Source organism: Garra rufa, chromosome 5, assembly GCF_049309525.1.
Source record: "Garra rufa chromosome 5, GarRuf1.0, whole genome shotgun sequence".
NCBI classification, from domain to species: domain Eukaryota; kingdom Metazoa; phylum Chordata; class Actinopteri; order Cypriniformes; family Cyprinidae; genus Garra; species Garra rufa.
Window position 1 is genome coordinate 12,294,097 of NC_133365.1, and position 19,507 is coordinate 12,313,603.

At 38.0% G+C, this 19,507-nt stretch overlaps 1 protein-coding gene across 7 annotated transcripts in view; it reads right to left on the reverse strand.

The window, feature by feature from the left end:
• The window catches only part of ncor1 (nuclear receptor corepressor 1), a 95,939-nt gene that overhangs the window by 25,172 nt on the left and 51,260 nt on the right, over nucleotides 1–19,507 (reverse strand). For 4 of the 7 annotated variants that reach the window (XM_073839498.1, XM_073839497.1, XM_073839502.1 and 1 more), the window contains exons 18-24: nucleotides 15,615–15,677; nucleotides 9,228–9,361; nucleotides 8,136–8,211; nucleotides 4,849–5,299; nucleotides 3,683–3,881; nucleotides 3,102–3,285; nucleotides 555–719 (exon numbers count right to left, since the gene is read on the reverse strand). In XM_073839498.1, coding sequence (XP_073695599.1) covers nucleotides 555–719; nucleotides 3,102–3,285; nucleotides 3,683–3,881; nucleotides 4,849–5,299; nucleotides 8,136–8,211; nucleotides 9,228–9,361; nucleotides 15,615–15,677 — 1,272 coding nt within the window. The remainder of the gene's footprint in view (nucleotides 1–554; nucleotides 720–3,101; nucleotides 3,286–3,682; nucleotides 3,882–4,848; nucleotides 5,300–8,135; nucleotides 8,212–9,227; nucleotides 9,362–15,614; nucleotides 15,678–19,507) is intronic. The other 3 variants (XM_073839504.1, XM_073839500.1, XM_073839501.1) reach the window with 1 other exon arrangement.

Below are 19,507 nucleotides of genomic sequence, written 5' to 3' on the forward strand. Positions count from 1 at the left end.
ATTGCAGGCTTAGTGAGCAGAAGAGGCTTCTTTACAAAACATTAAAAAAACTTTTTGACTGGTAGTGTAAATAAATAGAAATTTGCTGCAATTTGAGCTATAACATCTTGCTGGATGAAACTGCTTTTGCCATATTTTTTTACAATTATATTTAGTTATTCAGCAGCCATTTTTTTATCCAAAGTGACTTCCAACAATGCAAGCAATTTTTTCATAAGAGCCTACAATATCTGAAGTGTGTTTTTTTTAAAGGAAATGTTTGTTTTTCTAATTGTGGTTACATTAAAATTTCAGATTGTTATTTATTCGTTCATTCATATCAAATAAATGCAGCCTTCGTGAGCATTAAAGACTACAAAAATCCTGCCAACTGAGATAAACAAATGTTGGAAGATGTTTCAGATGTTTACATCATTGAAGGTCAGACTATAGTTTTATACTCCATTTTACTCTCATTTTGTGAGTGTTGCAGAGCGTTCATTTTGGTGCCCATACCTGTCTTAAAAAACACAAGCTGCAGGTTTCTAAATATAAAGGGTGCACAAAATGCTTACCTGGAGGTACACTGTAGCGGGTGGCATTACTGGCGTCAGGCTGGGGTGAGGCTTTGTTATGCTCGCGAGGAGACAGTCTGTACGGAGAGCCTGGTCTGCCCACTCCACCATGAGCCTCCTGCTCCATCAGCTTCAGGTCATACGGCATGTACGTGAACGGCTTACCTGGAGACAGGACAGAAAAAAGTCTCTCAGATACCAGACACTAAGCAAAGACACAAAGCAGAACATCAAAAATGTCCTCTCTATTAGCGATCAAGAAAACATCTTACTTAAACCATACTCCAATACCACCATGCATTAATCACAGGAATAGATATAGAAAGGTTAATTCAGTGCTATCACTGTGAATGCACTGGCAAGAGAAAAGTCAAGGCAGGTTTTTTAGAGCTACAGTCTGTAAGGACGAGGCCGAGCAAAACTTGAGTGTTTCTAATGGATATCACTAGAAGAGAGTGACCTAATGTTCCTTTTGGTTGGCTGCTTCTGTCTGGCTCTATCAAAAACAGCACTGTATTTCTTAGCTGGGAAGAGCAAAGTCCACTCTCTCTCTCCTGCGCGCTCAACACCCTTCAAAAATGTGTTTTGGAGACCATTCTAAAACAAAAAGGAGGAGGAGGAGAAACAGAAAAACGTCTGTCTTTGCCGTTACTGTCTTTGCTCAAACTTCTTGGCATGTAAAAAGAGAGCGAGAGTGCATGGGAGGATAGAACAGAGGCACTACAGGCACATCACAATCTATTTGTTTTGCAGCGGTCCATCTGCTTGTCTTTCAGTCTGTTTGTCTCAGGGGTGATTCTGTAACCTCAATCTTGTATTGTTCACTGCTCTCTTCCCCTTAGAGACAGTCGCTTTGGCCAGGAGTTCTCCCAAACAAAAAGTGACAAATGCTCTATTCGGGTGGGATTAGTTTGATATCGGGGAGGTTGGGTAATGTCATAATTACCAAAGCCTCTCTGTGATTTTAACTCCTTGTGAACTGGCAATGCCATTAACTTTTCTGGACATTAAAAGTCTTGTTTTATAATCATAGTCAATAAGAAAATTCACATGCTGATTAAATCTGTTTTGCACTGTGAACAACTCGTCCATGCATTTCATCTTTTAAAAAAAGTGTGTTGACAATTTAATTTTTTTTGTGATTTTAAAGGAAACCTTGGGTATTAAGACTTGAATGGCTTAATGTAATGTAAATTATGCCTTGTACTGAAATATGTAGTAGAAAACCCAAGAAAGATTGACGTTATTTAAACAAACACATTGTTTTATACATATTTTGGACTATGGGGGCACCATTACTTGCCATTACTATGCACATTGTGAGCTACTGCCCCTACCTGATGCTATTATCACCGCAACACAACTCGGAAAATAAAATACTGCTGTGATGACCACAGCTACTGAAAGTGCTTATAGGTGGTCATGACAAGCGTTGACATGTTTACATCCTGCCAGGATGGCATCTAGCGTTTCTTGTCTCTGTCGTTTGTAAGCTCTTTTAGTAGCAGTCTATTATATCCTCAAATGCATCAGGACTGAAGTGGAGAGAACAAAGACACGGGTCTTTAGAAAATTTCATTCGTCCACAGGCCTTTTCCCTATTCTTTTCTCCTCTTTTTATCATTAGGAATGCAGTGAAGACTTACTTTGCTTCTCTTGGTGCCCTTCGACTGAAAATTACAACCAAAGCCCCGTTTTTAGAACTTTCCCCAGAAACTAGGGACTTTGGGGCAGTACTAGGGTGTGTTTCCACCGCGGGAACCTGGATCTAAATAAAGTTCCGGGTATTTGCCCCTCAGAAAGTCCCTGCTCACGAGGTAGTCCTTTTTTAAAAGGTCAGGAACTTTCGGGCATGGGACTAGGGCCCTGAACATGCTGATTGGGTGAGTTCACTTCAATGTATTTTAACCACCATTTATTTGCAGAATTTCCAAAATTATATATAGTTATTATATAGTTATTGTGTCATGAAATGTAGTTTTAAGAGTATTACAGGTGAGAATGTAGTTGTTTAAAACTTAAATTTGTGGTGTATTTATAAAGACAGCGCCTAGTTGAAAATGTGCTTCGCCGATTTTGGAGATGTGAGCTCCAGGCGATCAGTGCTCATGTATCCCGCTGAAAGTGCCTCACCTCAGTCCCTCAGTGCAAAAGCGGCTAAAAAAGCACACAATGTGGGATTGTATTAGTATTTTCTTTTGCCGAGTTGTGTTGCGGTAAAATAGCAACAGGTAGTGCACTCACTGTGTGCAACCAATACAAAAAATGCATAAAATGATGTGGATTTTTAAAATAAATCTTTCATGAGTTTTCTATTACATATTTCAGAAAGAGACATCATTTACATTATATCAAGCCATACAAGTCTTTAAGAGCCTGTGAATCTGCTCTGCTCAAGTATCTCCAGCACGTACTGACCAAAACAAAGAAAGGACGTTTCAGAATTTCTTAGAGGGAATGCTTGGTGTTGGATTCATAGGGTTTGCTCAGTTCACAACATTTATTAAGTGTTTTTGTGCATTCTCTTTCCTTTTGCATCTGACTCACCTTCTCGGTCCACTATAGTGGGGCTGTGGGTGGTGACTCGCTGCCTGCGGTCAGACTCGTTCTGGTCCAGTCTCTGTTTGTCCTCTTGCACAGACTCATGTACAGCTTTGATTTGGTGCTGGAACATAGCAAAGCCACTCAGCGGTCCTCCAGGAACACCACTGTGACCGAATGGCGCTGAAACCTAAACAAACCATTCAGTAACAGAGGATTCAAATGTGGGACTGACGTTCAGCAAAAATCCCTATTAGAAAAACTTAAATGATTAAAAAGTGCAAAACCTAATCCCATTAGCAATAGCTGCAGTTTACTTTGTAACAAGATGCTACATTCTCATGACGTAAACCTTGTGAACGGCCAATCAGGGCCTTAGTTAGATCCATTTCACAGCCACACCAAATCGCCACAACAGACACCTCCAAACAGCACAACTCATCAGCCCAACAGAAGCCAAACTTATTTTCACTCATCATGATTTCAGTGTGGAAAATCAATTGGTATTTGCTGATTTGTTTGCTGATTGCCGCAGAAGCGAATCACAGTGCCTATTCTGCGGAGGTGGAAATGGAGGCAGGACTCACGTGGCGGGGTGGCTGGGCCCTGTCTCTGTCCAGAGGGGCATATCTGAATGCTAAGTGGGGGTAGAGGCTATGGGGACTGACCATAGGGGGGATGGTGGCGGCCCGCTGCTGTAGCTGTTGCACGTTGAGGAGTTTGGCTGAGGACACAACCACTGAGCCTGCAGTGCCAAGCAATGACGGCTTCTCCAGAGAGAAAAGTCTGCCACAGGAACAAACAAAAGAATAAAATGCATTAGCTATTGATACTCTACCGCTAGTTACATCTAAAGGGATTTTCACACATAAACAACAAAGAGACCGTAAGTTATTTTTTTAATTTTTTTTATTCATTCATAGGCTGTTGCACAATACTAACTCACTTTCCCACATGGACAACTAAATATTTATTTAGGTAAGTAAATAAAACAAACAAACAAACAAACAAGCTGTATTTAATAAAAGTTGAAGCAACATAAATAATTCTTTACACATCAGAGCTCAGCTAAGTTTTTTCTGTAGTTTAGATTTCTAATTGCCTGCTGGACATTTTGTAATGTTTTCAACAGAAAAATTTAAATGTTAAAATTAAATTAATTAATTAAAATGTGACCCTGGACCTCAATTTTTTTGAAATTGAGATTTATACATCATCTGAAAGCTGAATAAATAAGCTTTGTTACGACAGGACACTATTTGGTCGAGATACAACTATTTGGATATCTGGAATCTGAGAGTCCCCCAAATTTTTTTTTTTTAATTTAAATTTAAATATTGAGAAAATAGCCTTTAAAGTTGTCCAAATCAATAGTTTTGTGGTCCAAGATCACAAATGTTTAAAAGTTTAAAATGTAAAAATATTATTATTAAAATATTAAGTAAATGCATTAACATTATATTAACAATATAAATTTATGCACTGCATTGCATTTAAGGTACATATTTCATTAAGTTTGTGCATTCCCTGGCATCCCATGATCTCACAGGCTATAAAAAGTGAAATTTTATATTTGCTTTTCTAATTTAAAATGTATATTTTTATATTTATTATTTAAATATTACTGGAAATATCATATCATCAATTAATTCTCAATATTTCAATTAATAAATCACCAACCTATCCATTCTACCAAAAACCAACAGGACAAGTATAAACGCCCTATAACAGAACACAAGCAGCGGTTTCTCACCTTTGTCGGTCAGGTTCAGCCTCCACATCCTCATCCGCACTGCAGGTGGCGCTAGAGTCATTATCGGAGTGGTGCTGCTCCCCCTGTTTCTCCTCCTTGTCCTTGATCTCCGGCTCCATCTTCACTTGCACCTGCGCTCTTTCGTTGCTCGGAGCGGTCATCTCCACATCCTGCGGCTCACTTTTTGGATGGATCTGCATTTCATATGCTGAGCGCGTGCGCTCATCCTGAGGAAGCCCGTCTCCAGCTCCTCCTTCTGGACTCTTCTCTACTTTCACCCGTAGCTCGCTGTACAGAGGCTCCTGGCACTTGGCATCTGCCACTGGGACTTTGGTTGCCGCCAAGTCCTGGTCCGACGTGCCGTCGTTTGGATGAGTTAGCGAGTCCGATTTGGAGGGATCTGATTGAGATGGAGAAGGCGCACTCTCTGTGTCCGAACTGTTATCGGGACCTGAGGAAAGGAGATGAAAGAGTTTGATTGAGCCATCACATTCTCTTTAGATTCTTCATTCATCTGTGCAAAGGGGACACAGAATATCAAACCCAATCTATTTCAATCTCTGCTACAGAAACACAAAGGCACAGAAGCAGAAAACCCAAACAACCCTGCCGTGACAGAGAAGAGGCGGCATTTGAGGTCACCATCGCAGCACGCGGCATCACGCAATCAAGTTAATGCACTTCTGGACAGCAAACATCCTTTGGCTAATCACTACCTTTCCACTCTTGCCATGTGATAACACACCCAACCAGGGCCACAGGAAGTACTACATATGAAATACAAGGAGCACTGCATATACATGCACTACCATTTTTTGAACAGTAAGACAGTAAGTCTCTTCTGCTCACCGAGCCTGCATTTATTTGATCCAAAGTACAGCCAAAACAGTACAATTTTGAAATATTTTTATTATTTAAAATAACTGTTTTCTATTTGAATATATTTTACAACGTAACTTATTCCTGTAATCAAAGCTACATTTTCAGAATCATTACTCCGGTCTTCAGTGTCACATGATCCTTCAGAAATCATTCTAATATGCTGATTTGCAGCACTTATTTCAAACAGATTTTTTTTTATTCTTACTGACCAAACCATTGAAAGGTAGTGTGTACACACATATAACCTAACTTCGATATCCACATCACACAAACAGGCTCTACGATGCAAAATCGAAGATGTATTCCACCTGCCCGCAGGTTGCAATGGGGCCAAGTTGCCTTAAGAGACCCAAAGGAGCAACGCACATCCAACAACTAGAAAGCAACTATCCTTCTTTCTGAAAATGACTCCTCTCCCTCATCTATAATTCCCCTCTCCTTTTTTTGTGTGGACGCTCTCTGCCAGTCTCACAGTCTATCTGTTTCTCTGTCCCTCTCTGAGAACGATGAAGGCTAACCTGATTTGCTCCAGGAGTATGTCAGCAGGCGCTACTCCAAAAAGCAGACAGGGGAAAGAAAGACAGAAGTTTGAGGGAAGGAGAGCAGAGAGAACTGGGAGAACAGAAGAAAGCAGCATCTAACACATGACAAGTAACCAGGGAAAACAGACCAGGGAAGCCTTGCAGGTTTCTGTTTTTGCGAAGAGAATCTGAATGAGGTCTACAAGAAATGTTTTTTTTTTTTAGCTCCAAATCAGCATATTAGAATGACTTCTGAGGGATCATGTGACACTGAAGACTAGAATACACTACCAGTCAAAAGCGTTTGTTTCTTAAAAGAAGTCGCTTCTGCTCACCAAGTCTGCATTTATTTTATCACAGCAAAAACAGTCCAATTTTAAAACATTTTTACTATTTCAAGTAACTGTTTTCTATTTGAATACATTTTAAAACGTAATTTATTATAGTGATTTCAAAGCTGAATTTTTTGCATCATTACTCCAGTCATATGATCCTTCAGAAAATATTCTGAAATATTCTGATTTGCTGCTCAAAAACATTTATTATTACGTTGAAAACAGCTGAATAGAATTGTTCGGGTTTGTTCAGGTAATTTCTTTCCTTTTAATTTAATTTCAGCTTTGCCATCAGCTATGCCAAAACTTTTGAACAGTAGTGTAGATGAGGTGGAAGAAGGCGAAGCGAACAAACAGGCACCCAAAAGGAAGAAAAGTGGGTTCAAAGATGTGTAACTAATAATTATTGTATTTTTTGATTGTGATTAAAGAGTGCTGATATGATAAGCTGCACTGTTCATGTATCAGACCAGTACTGCTGGACCTGAATAGCCTGATTTTCTATTTTCATGAGCAAATAACTACCTTTATTGTGTTCAAAATGCAAGTTTCTCTATATAGGAACTTTTTGTTTATCCACCTTATTTTTCCAGTAAGAACGGGCACAGCCATTTGTAAATTTTATGGGTCTGACTTCCGGTCTCATCTGTTCATTTACCTGTACAAAACAGCTTGTTTTGCTGCGTGAAACGTCAAATTGCTGTGTCTTACCATATTATTTAATGTATTACCTTAATTATGAACAGTCTGAAGTACGAACAGTTTTACATTTTACTGCACGTTGTTATTCTTCTCATTATTTCCCTACAATGAACCGGAAGTCTCACCAATAGGCTTACTTCCACATTGAAGACTAAGGTGGATAGAACTTGATAAAGACTTGAAGTCGTGTTCTAGCACTAAATATCACACAACGATACCTGAAAGCACAACAGATCAAAACACACTCGGCAGAAGCACTCAGTTTCCTTACAGAACTCTTTTTTGAGGCTTTAAAGCCAGGGAACGCTTACATAAGAACAAGTGTGGCAGGCAGAATTAGTCCAGATCTCTTATCCCTTCTGCACATTCCCCCTATTTCCCTTCTTTTCTTTGTGTTTGTGTCTTTCTGTCTTATTCATTTGTTTCCTCTCCCTTTCATCCACCCCCCCACCCCCCACCCGGCTGGTTCTCTCCTTATTTGCTCCTGATTCTCACTCATTAAGCGTACAGACAGAAGTAGAGGGAGGATGTTGACCTCTGTGGCAGTGCAGCGCGGTCTGGGGTTTTGCTGTCAGATCTAATCAAACGCACTGCCGTCAGCCAGGTCAGCACACTGCTCTACTGCTCCCTCACTTCATCCCTCTTTCTGTGTCAGTCTGTCTGTTTCTGCTCTCTTTACATTACGGCCCCACTGCTTCTCTTCCTCTCTGCTTGATCGGACTCTGGGTTCATGGGTCACAGAGAAAGAGACTGACAGTGATGGGTTTTAGGGTGTTTGTTTAGGCATTAGAGCTTATGTTGGAAGCAGCCGGCTGTAAAGACTTTAAATCACAGAGAGAGATCATACCATCACTCTCCTCATCGTCATCCGGCGCAGCATCGCTCTGTGATGGATCTCGATTTCCACGGAGCCGCCGGGAACCCTGCACACAATGACATAAGAGGTGCACAAATCATAAGATTTACGCATGTGAAGAAAAGTTCAAAACTATAGATTACACCAGAGTCACGTGTGTTCAGAAGATATTTTTCATTATATATTTTTTTGTCTGTGATGCTTAAAAAAAAGCTAAGCCAGATATCATAGCTATAATATACAACATTATTCACATTTTTTTTAAAGAAATTATTACTTTTATTCAGCAAAAGTGCATTTAATTGATTAAGAGTGACAGTATTATAAAGGATTTTTATTTAAAATTAAAGCCTTTCTATTCCTCACATAATCATAAAAAAAAAAAAAAAAAAACATTAGGAATGTTTCTGGAGCACCAAATACTCCAATGATTTATGCATTTATAACATGTGACCCTGGACCACAAAACCAGTCGTAAGTCGCTTAGGTATATTTGTGGCAAAAGCTAACAATACAATGTATTGGTCAAAATTATCCATTTTTCTTTTATGGCAAAAATTATTAGGATATTAAGTAAAGATCATGCTCCATGTAGATATTTAGCAAATTTCCTACCGTAAAAAAAAAAAAAAAAAAAAAAAAAAAAATTATATATATATATATATATATATATATATATATATATATATATATAAAAATCGATTGCTAAGGACTTAATTTGGACAACATTAAAAACTATTTTCTCAAAATTGATTTTTTTGCACTTTCAGATTCCAAGTTTTCAAATAGTTGCATCTCAGCCGAATACTGTCCTATCCTAACAAACCATAATAAATGGAAAGCTTATTTATTCAGCTTTTAGATCATGTATATGACTGGCTTTGTGGTCCAGGGTCACATACTACTGTTTATTATTACTGTATTGTTGATTAATTAAATGCACACTTGGTGAGCAAAAGAAACTGACCCCATTTTTTTGTATGGTAGTTTGTATCTGGATACAGAAGTAGTGACCTCCTAAAAATGCACTTTTTGTTTAGATATAGCTGATTTATTCCAGGAATACTGGATCTGTACCTGTACCTTGTGTTGGCGCAGTAGATTGTCTAGGTTGTATCGTCTCTTGTTGTTGAAGTAAAAGTTCTTACATTGAGCTTCACTCTTAGAGCCTACCATCTTGGCAATGGCTGACCAGTTCCTACCATGTTCAACCAGTCCTGTGCACAAGAGAAAGAGGGTAAGGATTATAAATGAATAGGGTTTACCAAGAGCCAAACAAAAGCCTTAGTAATAAAATGTTTTAATGTATTACTAATGGTTTTCTGGATGGATGGTGTCTAATATTAACCACAAGAACGTTCAACAGTGCTCATCCTTCATTTAAACAAAAGAAGCATGGCTGGGTTTTAGTTAGCAATGACTGTGCAACTCCTCCTGCCTTGGTGGTGCAGATAATCCTGCCAGCTTAGCTAGAATGGATGAACTAGTTAAGGCAGGATGTGCAGGGCACCACAAGGTTGAAGCAGCCCGATTAGCTGAAGTCCTGATGAGAATCAGCCTGATTTTTTTAGTATCCCACAAGAAGATATAATTTTGACGATTTCTTAAAGTTGTAAGAAATGCAAATCACTTAATATGAGGTCAAGAAATCAGAAAGGACAGCTATCCATAGCTACCTTAATATCCGCTCATGCTCTAAATGTGGAATCACATTAGACACATATCACAGTTTGAGAGCAAAAAAAAGTGCACTGTCAACAGTGTAGCATTGCCTGAAGCACCATTCACCCAGAACTTGCTTTCAAACCAAGCAGATTTCTGATGATCAAAGCGGTGAATGTGAAATCTACACAGAAATCTTTCACCTTCAAGCAGATTCCAGAATTCGAAATTTTCTACTGAAATCTCAATTTTAGATGATTTGCATCTAAAATATTGTGGCTCACTAACCAACTCTAAACAGCTTGACAACAGTATGGACTGCAAATCTACTGGTACAGTGATTTGGAAGTGTTTTCTTCTGGCATTTCTCAGGTTCTTGCAATGTCTCAAATTGGTGGCAAACTAAAATGAGTAAATTATTGCAACATGATCAACTTTGTATTCAATTAGTGAAGTGACTTTACCCTATGAATGTGTGTCATCTGTATTTGTCTATTCTGGGTCATGGTACACATGACCAATACCAAAAGCATGCCAGGATCAGTTGTCAGCTTTAGTGATCAAAAGATTTCCACTGAATAAACACACACCGTTTTCTCCATGTGTTCTCTTTATTATAATATTTCAAGTGATCTCCAGAAAGCACTCAAGCTACGCAAACAGCAGAGATAACAAATGACATCTGTGATACTGTATGTGGCTGTGTGTTCACAAATCAAAGTTTGGAGCAGATCAGAGCAGTTCATGTGTCACTGATCACTGCCATGATGCCAAGCCCATCCCACCAACTGCCAACCAAGATATTGCAACTGGCTGGATGTTCTCAGAGATCATGAGGACAGTCATTAGTGCCAGATAGAGGACAGTCTCAAGAGCTTGAGACATGCACAAATTTCATATGATACATTTATATTAGTGCTGTCAAAATGAGTGATTTATTTTCCCAGTTAAAGGTGTTATAAATATTTAACGCAGCTGCTGTGATGTCTACTAATCAAAGAACAAAAAAAAGAGGAAATCAATAACTTTTGTAGCTATATTTAATTTAGTATTTAGTGTTTGATAACTTCTCAATTTCTATATATTTCCCACTTGCTGAAGGACACAGGTAAATAATGGGTTTATGTGGAAATTTTTATTTAAGTTCACTTAAATTAGTAGTTATTTTTTAGTCTCATAAATGTTAAAATTGATAGCTCCCAATTATACTGAAATGTTGACACAGCTGGGTAGATTACTTACAAATTGTAATCCATTACCGATTCCAAGTTACATGACAAAAAATTTAGTTAGTAACGTAATCCATTACGTTAAACATTTTAGGTAATATAATCAGACTACTTTTTTGATTACTTTTAGATTACTTTTGGCCTAACTTGTTTATCACATTGATTTAAATAGGATAATCTTGTACCATACTGACATAAAAATACAATGATGATATATTCCATTTGTTGCTATTAACAACATTAAGTGCATATTATATTACGTCAAGATTTTCAAAAAAGGGGTTTGTGAAGGAACTGTAGAAGGTTGTAATGAGTTTAACAAAAAACTAATAATTAATTAAATAATAAGTGTTAAATTAAAATAAATGTTAAAATCAATCAAATTTTTTTTTAATTTTCTTTTTGTTCACCTGCATGTCATGTGACCATAACCAATGTCAGAGAACCAAAGAACATGCAAATGTGATACTTAATTATTAAAATATTTATTTTAAAATCTCAGTTCTCCCTAAAGTAAATATATTAGGTTAAAGAGGATCAAGTGAATTTGTGCATTTTAATATGTTTGAAAGACAAAAGCCTTTCAAAGACATAGAAATATAACCTACAGAGTGATAAACATTTTAGAAAGAAAAACGTAAAAGATGAAAAACAAGAATTAAATAGAATCAATGAATTATAAATACTTTATTGCTACTGTAATCCATAAAAAAGTAACTGCAGTCTAATAAAGAGTATTTTAAAATGTAATTTACTCTAATTACTTCATTTTCGGAATCTGATTACGTAATCCAGATTACATGTAATCACATACTACCCAGCTCTGAATGTTTAATGCTATTGACAATGGTTAAATATTAGGGAAAACACATCAGTGATACTCACTTTCAGTCATAAAAAAAATTTGTAACAAATATTCAAAATATACCGTCTGTATGTTGTTTCTACATTAATTAGAAGATTGAATGTGAAATTATTGCAATATAAAAGTATATTTAAAAACCTTAAAGTTAGGTGGGATAATCACGATTCATTTCAGGAAAAAAAAAATCATTTTTTTTTTGTTTTTAATCCACTGACAGCACTAATTTATATATAATTTTTTATTGGTATCTTACAGAATTTTTTCAAACAAAAACATCTATCCTAAAGATTTCCAAACATTGTACAAATTGTACAAATGCTCAGTAAACAAACTGAGATTGGCCTCTTCTCCACCTCTACCTTCTTCATCTACTTGTACACACATCATCTTTTACAACCAACCTAAGGATCTTGTTAGCTGCAAACCGCTCAAAGCTCCTGGATGCAATACTAAGAAGCAAATGTCCTGAAATAACACAGGTTTGAGAGTGTGTCATCTGTCAAGGTCCTGCATAAATATGTCACCATTCTTAACTGAATCTGTAATCACATGTTATAGAAGCTGGCCTCAGTGTCCTGGAAAGGAGGCCACAACCAGCACCAAAACTCAAAATGAAAGTGTTTGTGGTGTACTGATTAAGTACTCATGATGTCACGGGAACTGAATTAATCACCGCAAAACATCCTGGTTCAAGATCAACCACCTTGAGCTGCAGTGGTTTATGGCACGGGCTGACCTTGATACAGTCCTAACACAAAGCTTCCCTCTGTTATCTCTCTTCACTAGCTTTGTGTGACAGAGTAAAACCTGGCTTATACTTGATGTGATGATACAAGCAAGAAGGTGCATGATTAATTTAACTAAAAAACCTGTGATGAGCTGTATGTTTTCTGCTCATTGCCACCTGATGTTTCAGCAAACAGTCCAACGCCTCTCAGATTTGCATGGCAGCTACTGTGGTTTTCAACAGAATACAACAACGCTCAGTTCCTCCAAATAAATACTCAAACTCAGTGTGCAGTTCTCCTAGTCCCCGATCTGTCATGTTAAGACTGTCCTCCAATTAAATTGAACTCTGCAACGACACTGATGGCTCACCAGAGGTCTGTGCAAAAGATACAGGGAGAAACACACACACACAAACACACCTTCATGTTTGTTCCTCAGAGGACTGAACTTCCCTTCTACTAAAGAGAGGACTAAAAAAGACCACAAAGAAAGAGGAAGCAGAAGGAATGCACTCAGATGACCGCAGTCTGACCTGAAAACACTTCTGCAAACTCTGATGCTTTAAAGAGTCCTAGGGGCAGTTTGTGTGTTAATGCTTCAGTGAGTGCTATTCATTTTTTATTAATACAAACACTTACTGCACTTAAATTTGTTTATCTGTCAATATTTACGTGTGCGCGTAAATGTTCTTAATGCAAAAACACAAGTGTGCCTTCGTCTTATCTTAGAATATACATCACTAAGAATTTCAAAAGTGATATATAAATAATAAATAGTCTACATTATAATATGAATGCAGGTTTCAGAATGGTTCAACAAATTCACAAAAACTTTCTAGACCGTTAATGCAAACACCAACCAGTAAATACCACAGTGTGATTCAGTGCAAACAAGAGGAAGCTTCTTTTTCCTCGGTCTATTCCTGCTGTCACACTGACAACGACTGTGGCGACAGAATTGCAAACTGAACCAGCTGAACCTAGACCTGTTCAAGAGTCTTGTGAAAGCTGTCAGGATCATGTCCAAGTCACATTTCACCAATAAATCTAAGCAAAGACAAACGAAATTAAATTTTTCTTTTTCTTACTGCAATGCAAAGACATGAGAATATATTACTAAACTGCAAACAGTACTAAACTGAAGAAAATACTGTAATATATTGAACTATTTTAGCAATCAGAATTAAGAGGAGATTCACTGTAAAATAGTTAAATTTCATGTTTTGACCACAAATATCAAACTTGTAATGCCCAAGTAAAATGTGCAGGTGACTATGACTGATTGAGGAAGTGCACTCATCAGTGCTGGATAAACAAAGCGATACATTTTTTAAAAAACGAATACACTTAAATCAGTAAAATATAGACTTAAATGGGCAATTTGATTAATTAATTCACAAATTACATTTAAATATTTTTGTGGACATTTTTTCAAGATTATTTGATGAAAAGTTCAGATGATCTGCATTTGCTTGAAATAGAAATGACAACATAACACATTAACATTGCACATTATAAATGTCTTTACTGTTACTTTTCATCAAATGAATGTGTCCTTGCTTGATTTTTTTTTTTTACTGATCCCAAACTTTTGAACAATTGTTTATGCATATTTACACTACCAGTCAAAAGTTTTTGAACAGTAAGATTTATAATGTTTTTTTTTTTAAATAAGTCTCTTGTGCTCACCAAGCCTATATTGATTTCATCCAAAGTACAAAAAACTGCATAATTTAAAAATATTTTTACTATTTAAAATAACTATCTCAGTTTTCTATCTGAATATATTTAAAAATGTAATTTATTCCTGCAATCAAAGCAACATTTTCAGCATCCTTACTCCAGTCTTCAGTGTCACATAATCCTTCAGAAATCATTCTGATGAGCTGATTTGCGGTTTAGAAAACATTATTATTATTATTATTATTATTATTATTATTATTATCATCATCATTATCATCATCATCAATATTTAAAACAGTTGAGTATATTTTTTCAGGATTCTTTGATGAATAGAAAGATCCAAAGATCAGCATTTATCTGAAATAAAAAGCTTTTATAACATTATACACTATACCATTCAAAAGTGATGATAAATACATTTATAATGTCAAAAAATCTATTTCAGATAAATAAGTAATAATAATAATAAATGTTTTTTTAAGCAGCAAATTAGATTATTAGAATGATTTCTGGAGGATCATGTGACTGAAGTAATAATGCAAAAAAATCTGCTTTGAAATCACAGGAATAAATTACATTTTAAAATACATTAAAATAGTTTTACTATTTAAACTAACTGCTTTCTATTTTAAACATTTACTGTTTTGCTGTACTTTGAATCTAATAAAAGCAGGCTTAGTGACAGGAAGAGACTTCTTTAAAAACATTCAAAATCTTACAGTTCAAAAACTTTTGACTGGTAGTGTATATATTTGCGTTGCATTAATAAAAACAAGAACAATGTGCTGAATTGTCATAAAATAACGCCAAAAAAAGCATCCAAGAACAAGGCTTCAGTTTCCTGTAATTCATATAATTTCTTTTTCTTCCCTTTTTATTCTGGGGTGACATGTGACCTGGACATATTTTCTGTGAGATTCATTAAAAAAGCTTTTCATTAAACTTTAAACTCAAAACCTTTGCCCTCCACACTATTCCTGTCATTCTTTCACAGGGGGCGAATTGTGTCTAGGGGTGAATGGTCGTCTTGGTAAAGTTTCTTAGTGTGTCAAACAGTCACTTCAGTTTCTTCTGTGCAGTCCTAATCTGAATAATCACGACAAAGAGGATGCTCGCAAGCGCAGCCCCAACCAACTTCCCCAACATGGAAAAACACGCAAAACCACAAAGACATCAAATAAGTAGAGCAAAAGTGCGGTGAAAAGTTTGTGTATGTATGAAAAAGAGATCAGACAGAGCCAATTGAGAAGCACAGAAGGAGAAGGAGGTGGGGGAGGGAGATGAAGTAAAAGTCAAGCAGTACCTTTTTTGGCGATCTCCATCTCCTCCTCCGTCCAGCGAGACGTCTCTCCAGCTTCAACTGCGCCTGTAGCGACACACACCGTCAGCGTCAGTGAGGGGAAAACTCGAGCAGCGCTTCACGACACGGCTCATCTCACGCCCTCCCTCTCTCTATCTGTTTACACTCGGCCGCTGCAGAGACCTCCACCCTCCTCGAGACCTACCTTCCCCTCCCTCCCACAGTCCTCAAACGCTTTCTGTCCTTTGCCCCGTTTATTGCCTGCGCTTACTGGACTCAACCCGCCAGTCTCACCTCTCCCTTTCTCTAGTCTCTCTCTTTCTCGCTCGGTCTCTAGGAGAGTCCAGTCAGCTGATCTCGAGCAGACGGTGGAGGAGTGCAGAAGCACCACCCTTCTGGGTCTAAGACCAACACACACACTCACTCACTCACTCACTCACCCATATCATTAGGCAGTCTGTCTCATAACAGTAGCCGAGCTGAAGCGAGCAGTGCAACAACCCCTCCCTATGTAATTTCCACTCAAACTACAGCAAGAGCGAGAGAGAGAGAGAGAGAGAGAAAAAGACGCAGACGGAGAGAAAGACAGCACGGTGGAGAAAGACAGCCTGTGCTCTCCACTCCCGCCCACTCTGAGGGTCTCCTTGAAATTGACTAAACACTAAGACAGATTTAGCACAGTGTGAACCTCTGACATTTATGCGAGAGTGCGAGTGCGTGTCCCAGCAGTGTTTGGATGACTTGTGCGGCGAGTCTCCGCTAAAACTCTTCAAATAAACGTTTCTTTGGTGACCCACTAGACGCTGTTTACGTTACCCCGTGACCCCTGAGTGTGTGCGTGTTACGTTTACATGCTCCTACGCCGCTGCTTTGTCATGTCGATGGCGGTTTAGACGTGGAATCGGTGCATTATGCCCCGATTAAAACTTTAAACCCACTTTAAAGACTAGATAAAAACCAAGCACAGATGCAAACTTTATCAGACGAGACGGTCAGACTGTCTTTGGACCCATGAGGGCATGAGGTTTAAAGGGTTACTCCACCCCAAAATGAAAATTGTTATTAAAGGGGTCCTATTATGCTCTTTATTTAGTTTTGGGGGTGCACTAGAACATTCTCTAATGCTTGGTGGTTCGAAAAGTGCATTATTTTTCACATAATTTACATTATTACAACAGCTTTCTCCCCAGGCTGGCACAAATGGCTCGATTAGTTCCAGGTTTGATGAAAAACGAAATGTGTTGTGATTGGTTAGCAGTCCCACTGCATTGTGATTGGTGAACAGTTTAGACAGCATTTCAGTCCTGCCATGCCCCTTTCCCAAAGCAGCAAGTTCCGTGTACAACTACGCAAGTTAGATTAAAGTGATTCTTACCTTTTAAATATGGATATTTTTCTTACAAAAACACACGGGATCGCTAAAGGAGGAATTTACTGACCCGCCGGAGCCATGTGAGTCACTTTTTTTTATTATGGATCGACTTGTTTTGGACTGATGGAGAGAAAGCTGCCGTTCTAAAGTTTGGGAGTACCAGGATTATTTTTAATATAACTCCGATTGCATTCATCTGAAAGGAGGGAGTCATATACACCTAGGATGCATGGAGGGTGAGTAAATAATATGCTACAGCAGTGTTGGTTATATCGTCAGCCAATACATGATATTATCATTATTGTGCTCATTTATTTAATTATTTACATGCACGAAACCGGCTCCAGCATAAGGCTAGTGAAGCCGTCTACACTGTATTATGAATAAAGCTCTTACCACACACTGCACACGTCTATGGCGCGGCTCCGGTGCGGCCACCGATGATCGTCACTCTAGTCGATGCTTGTGTTTACATTAGCCACAGCTCCGCATGTGTTTCAACCCTCTATACCGCACACGTCAACGGCGTGGCTCCAGCACGGCTACATGAGCTGTTCGCGGACACTTTAGTCAATGCTCATGTTTGTACGAGCCGCCATGCGGCTCGCTGAAGCATCCCAGAAGCCGCTGTCCATGCTACATCGCTAAAGTTAGGTGAAATCTCCACCTTGTCCCTCCCCACCCACCAACGATTCGAATTTCCGTAGGTGGTATTTATTTGAATGATATTCTAATGGACCGCATTGTTACACCATTGCATCTGGAAAACAAATGCTGTAGTCCAAAGGAGCCGTTCATTGAAAAAGGGATTTAAAAAAAAAAAACTAAATATCTGCCTTTGGAGTGGACTTTGAAATTTATACGTTTGTAGATGTTTTTACGCCCAAACATACACACCACACACTAGCTAAAATTCAAAAAGTTAAAAAGCTTAACAGGACCCCTTTAATCACTTACCCCCCATGTTGTACCCGTAAAAGCTACGTCTGTCTTTGAAACCCTCCCATAGACAGCAATGTAATTAATATGATCAACGTCCAGAAATGTAGCAAGAAGATTGGTAAAATAATCCATGTGACATCAGGAGTATTTACGAAGCTACAATAACTTTTTGCTACTTTTTTTACGTAAAGAAAACAAAAATAACGACTACATTTTGTCTCCTCTGTGTCACTCTAAGTGTCTAGTATCCACTGAATGCAAAAGTTCAATAAACAATTCTTTGTGACCGTATATAGTTTTCAAGTTGGAAAAGACGTTTAGTTCCCACTTTAAGTGAAATATATTTCCCAGGACATCTACAAGATGGATTAAAATGCTGATAAAGTCAAAAAAAGATGAGACATAAACATATGACAGCATGACTGAGATACACGTTTATTCTGTGGCACCTAAAAAAATAATTTGGCGCCAACGTTAGTTTTTTTGTAGGAGCCAATGGCTCCCTTCTCAATTTTTTTTATTCTGGAGCCTTGGTGTGGCTTTTTTGTGTCAGCTGCGCCACGTGGATACGCAGATCGAAAATGGCACTAGAGTGATGTGGGGGAGACGAATTGTTGAATAAAGTCGTTATTTTTGTTTTCTTTGCGTACAAAAGTATTCTCGTAGCTTCGTAAAATTACGGTTGAACCCCTGATGTCACATGGATTTTTTTTTTTTACAGGACCTTGAAATCCTTGAAAGTTTGTGAATCTAAAAAAAAAAAATGGCCCTGGAAAGTTTTGGAAAATAAACATCCATAGATACAGGTCCTTGAAAATGCTTGAATTTATTTTATTTATTAATAATATAAAAAAGATTCCATATTATTCCCTCCCTTGGCATTTGCGCATTACGCCAAGTGTTTCCCGCATAGGGTACTTTGCGTCGGTAACGATGGTACCTCAATGTTTTACAGACACACTGTGAAACACTGCAATAACAGGCTGTGAAGTTTAAATAAAAAACTTTTTTGCATAGTTGTGTTTGACACATAAAAACTGTAACAATGTATCTTACACAATGTAACCCTCGGTCTCACTTGAAGTTAACCAAAGTGTGGTTCTGAAGTCGAACAAAGCTTTTACGGATTTGGAACGACATGTGGGTAAGTGATTAATGACAAAAATTTCATTTTGGGGTGGAATAACCCTTTAATAGCTTTACTAGTCCATCAGATTATAATGCAGAAGACGGAGGTCAGACTGGAGACTCCACCGTGAAACACAACTGGTGACTAAACTATGGGTAAACATAATGAACGCTATTTACTGAGCAATGAGGTCGCTTAATTTGTTTTAAAGTGGCACCAAAAGCTAAATGAAACAATCAGGCTGGTCTTTCATTCCCCTTTTCAGTCTAATCAAACTCCTCCTGAGACTCGCCGCGTTTACCTGCCTCTCATTATTGTCTCCATGGCGATCCCTCCACCCGCTGTCACCACGGCAACACAAACTCAGAGACCTTGAGTCTGGCGTTGGGTGGCAGGAAGACGAGAGGGATTCGGAGATGGGAAAGAATGGACAAACAATCCCGCAGAGAGAGA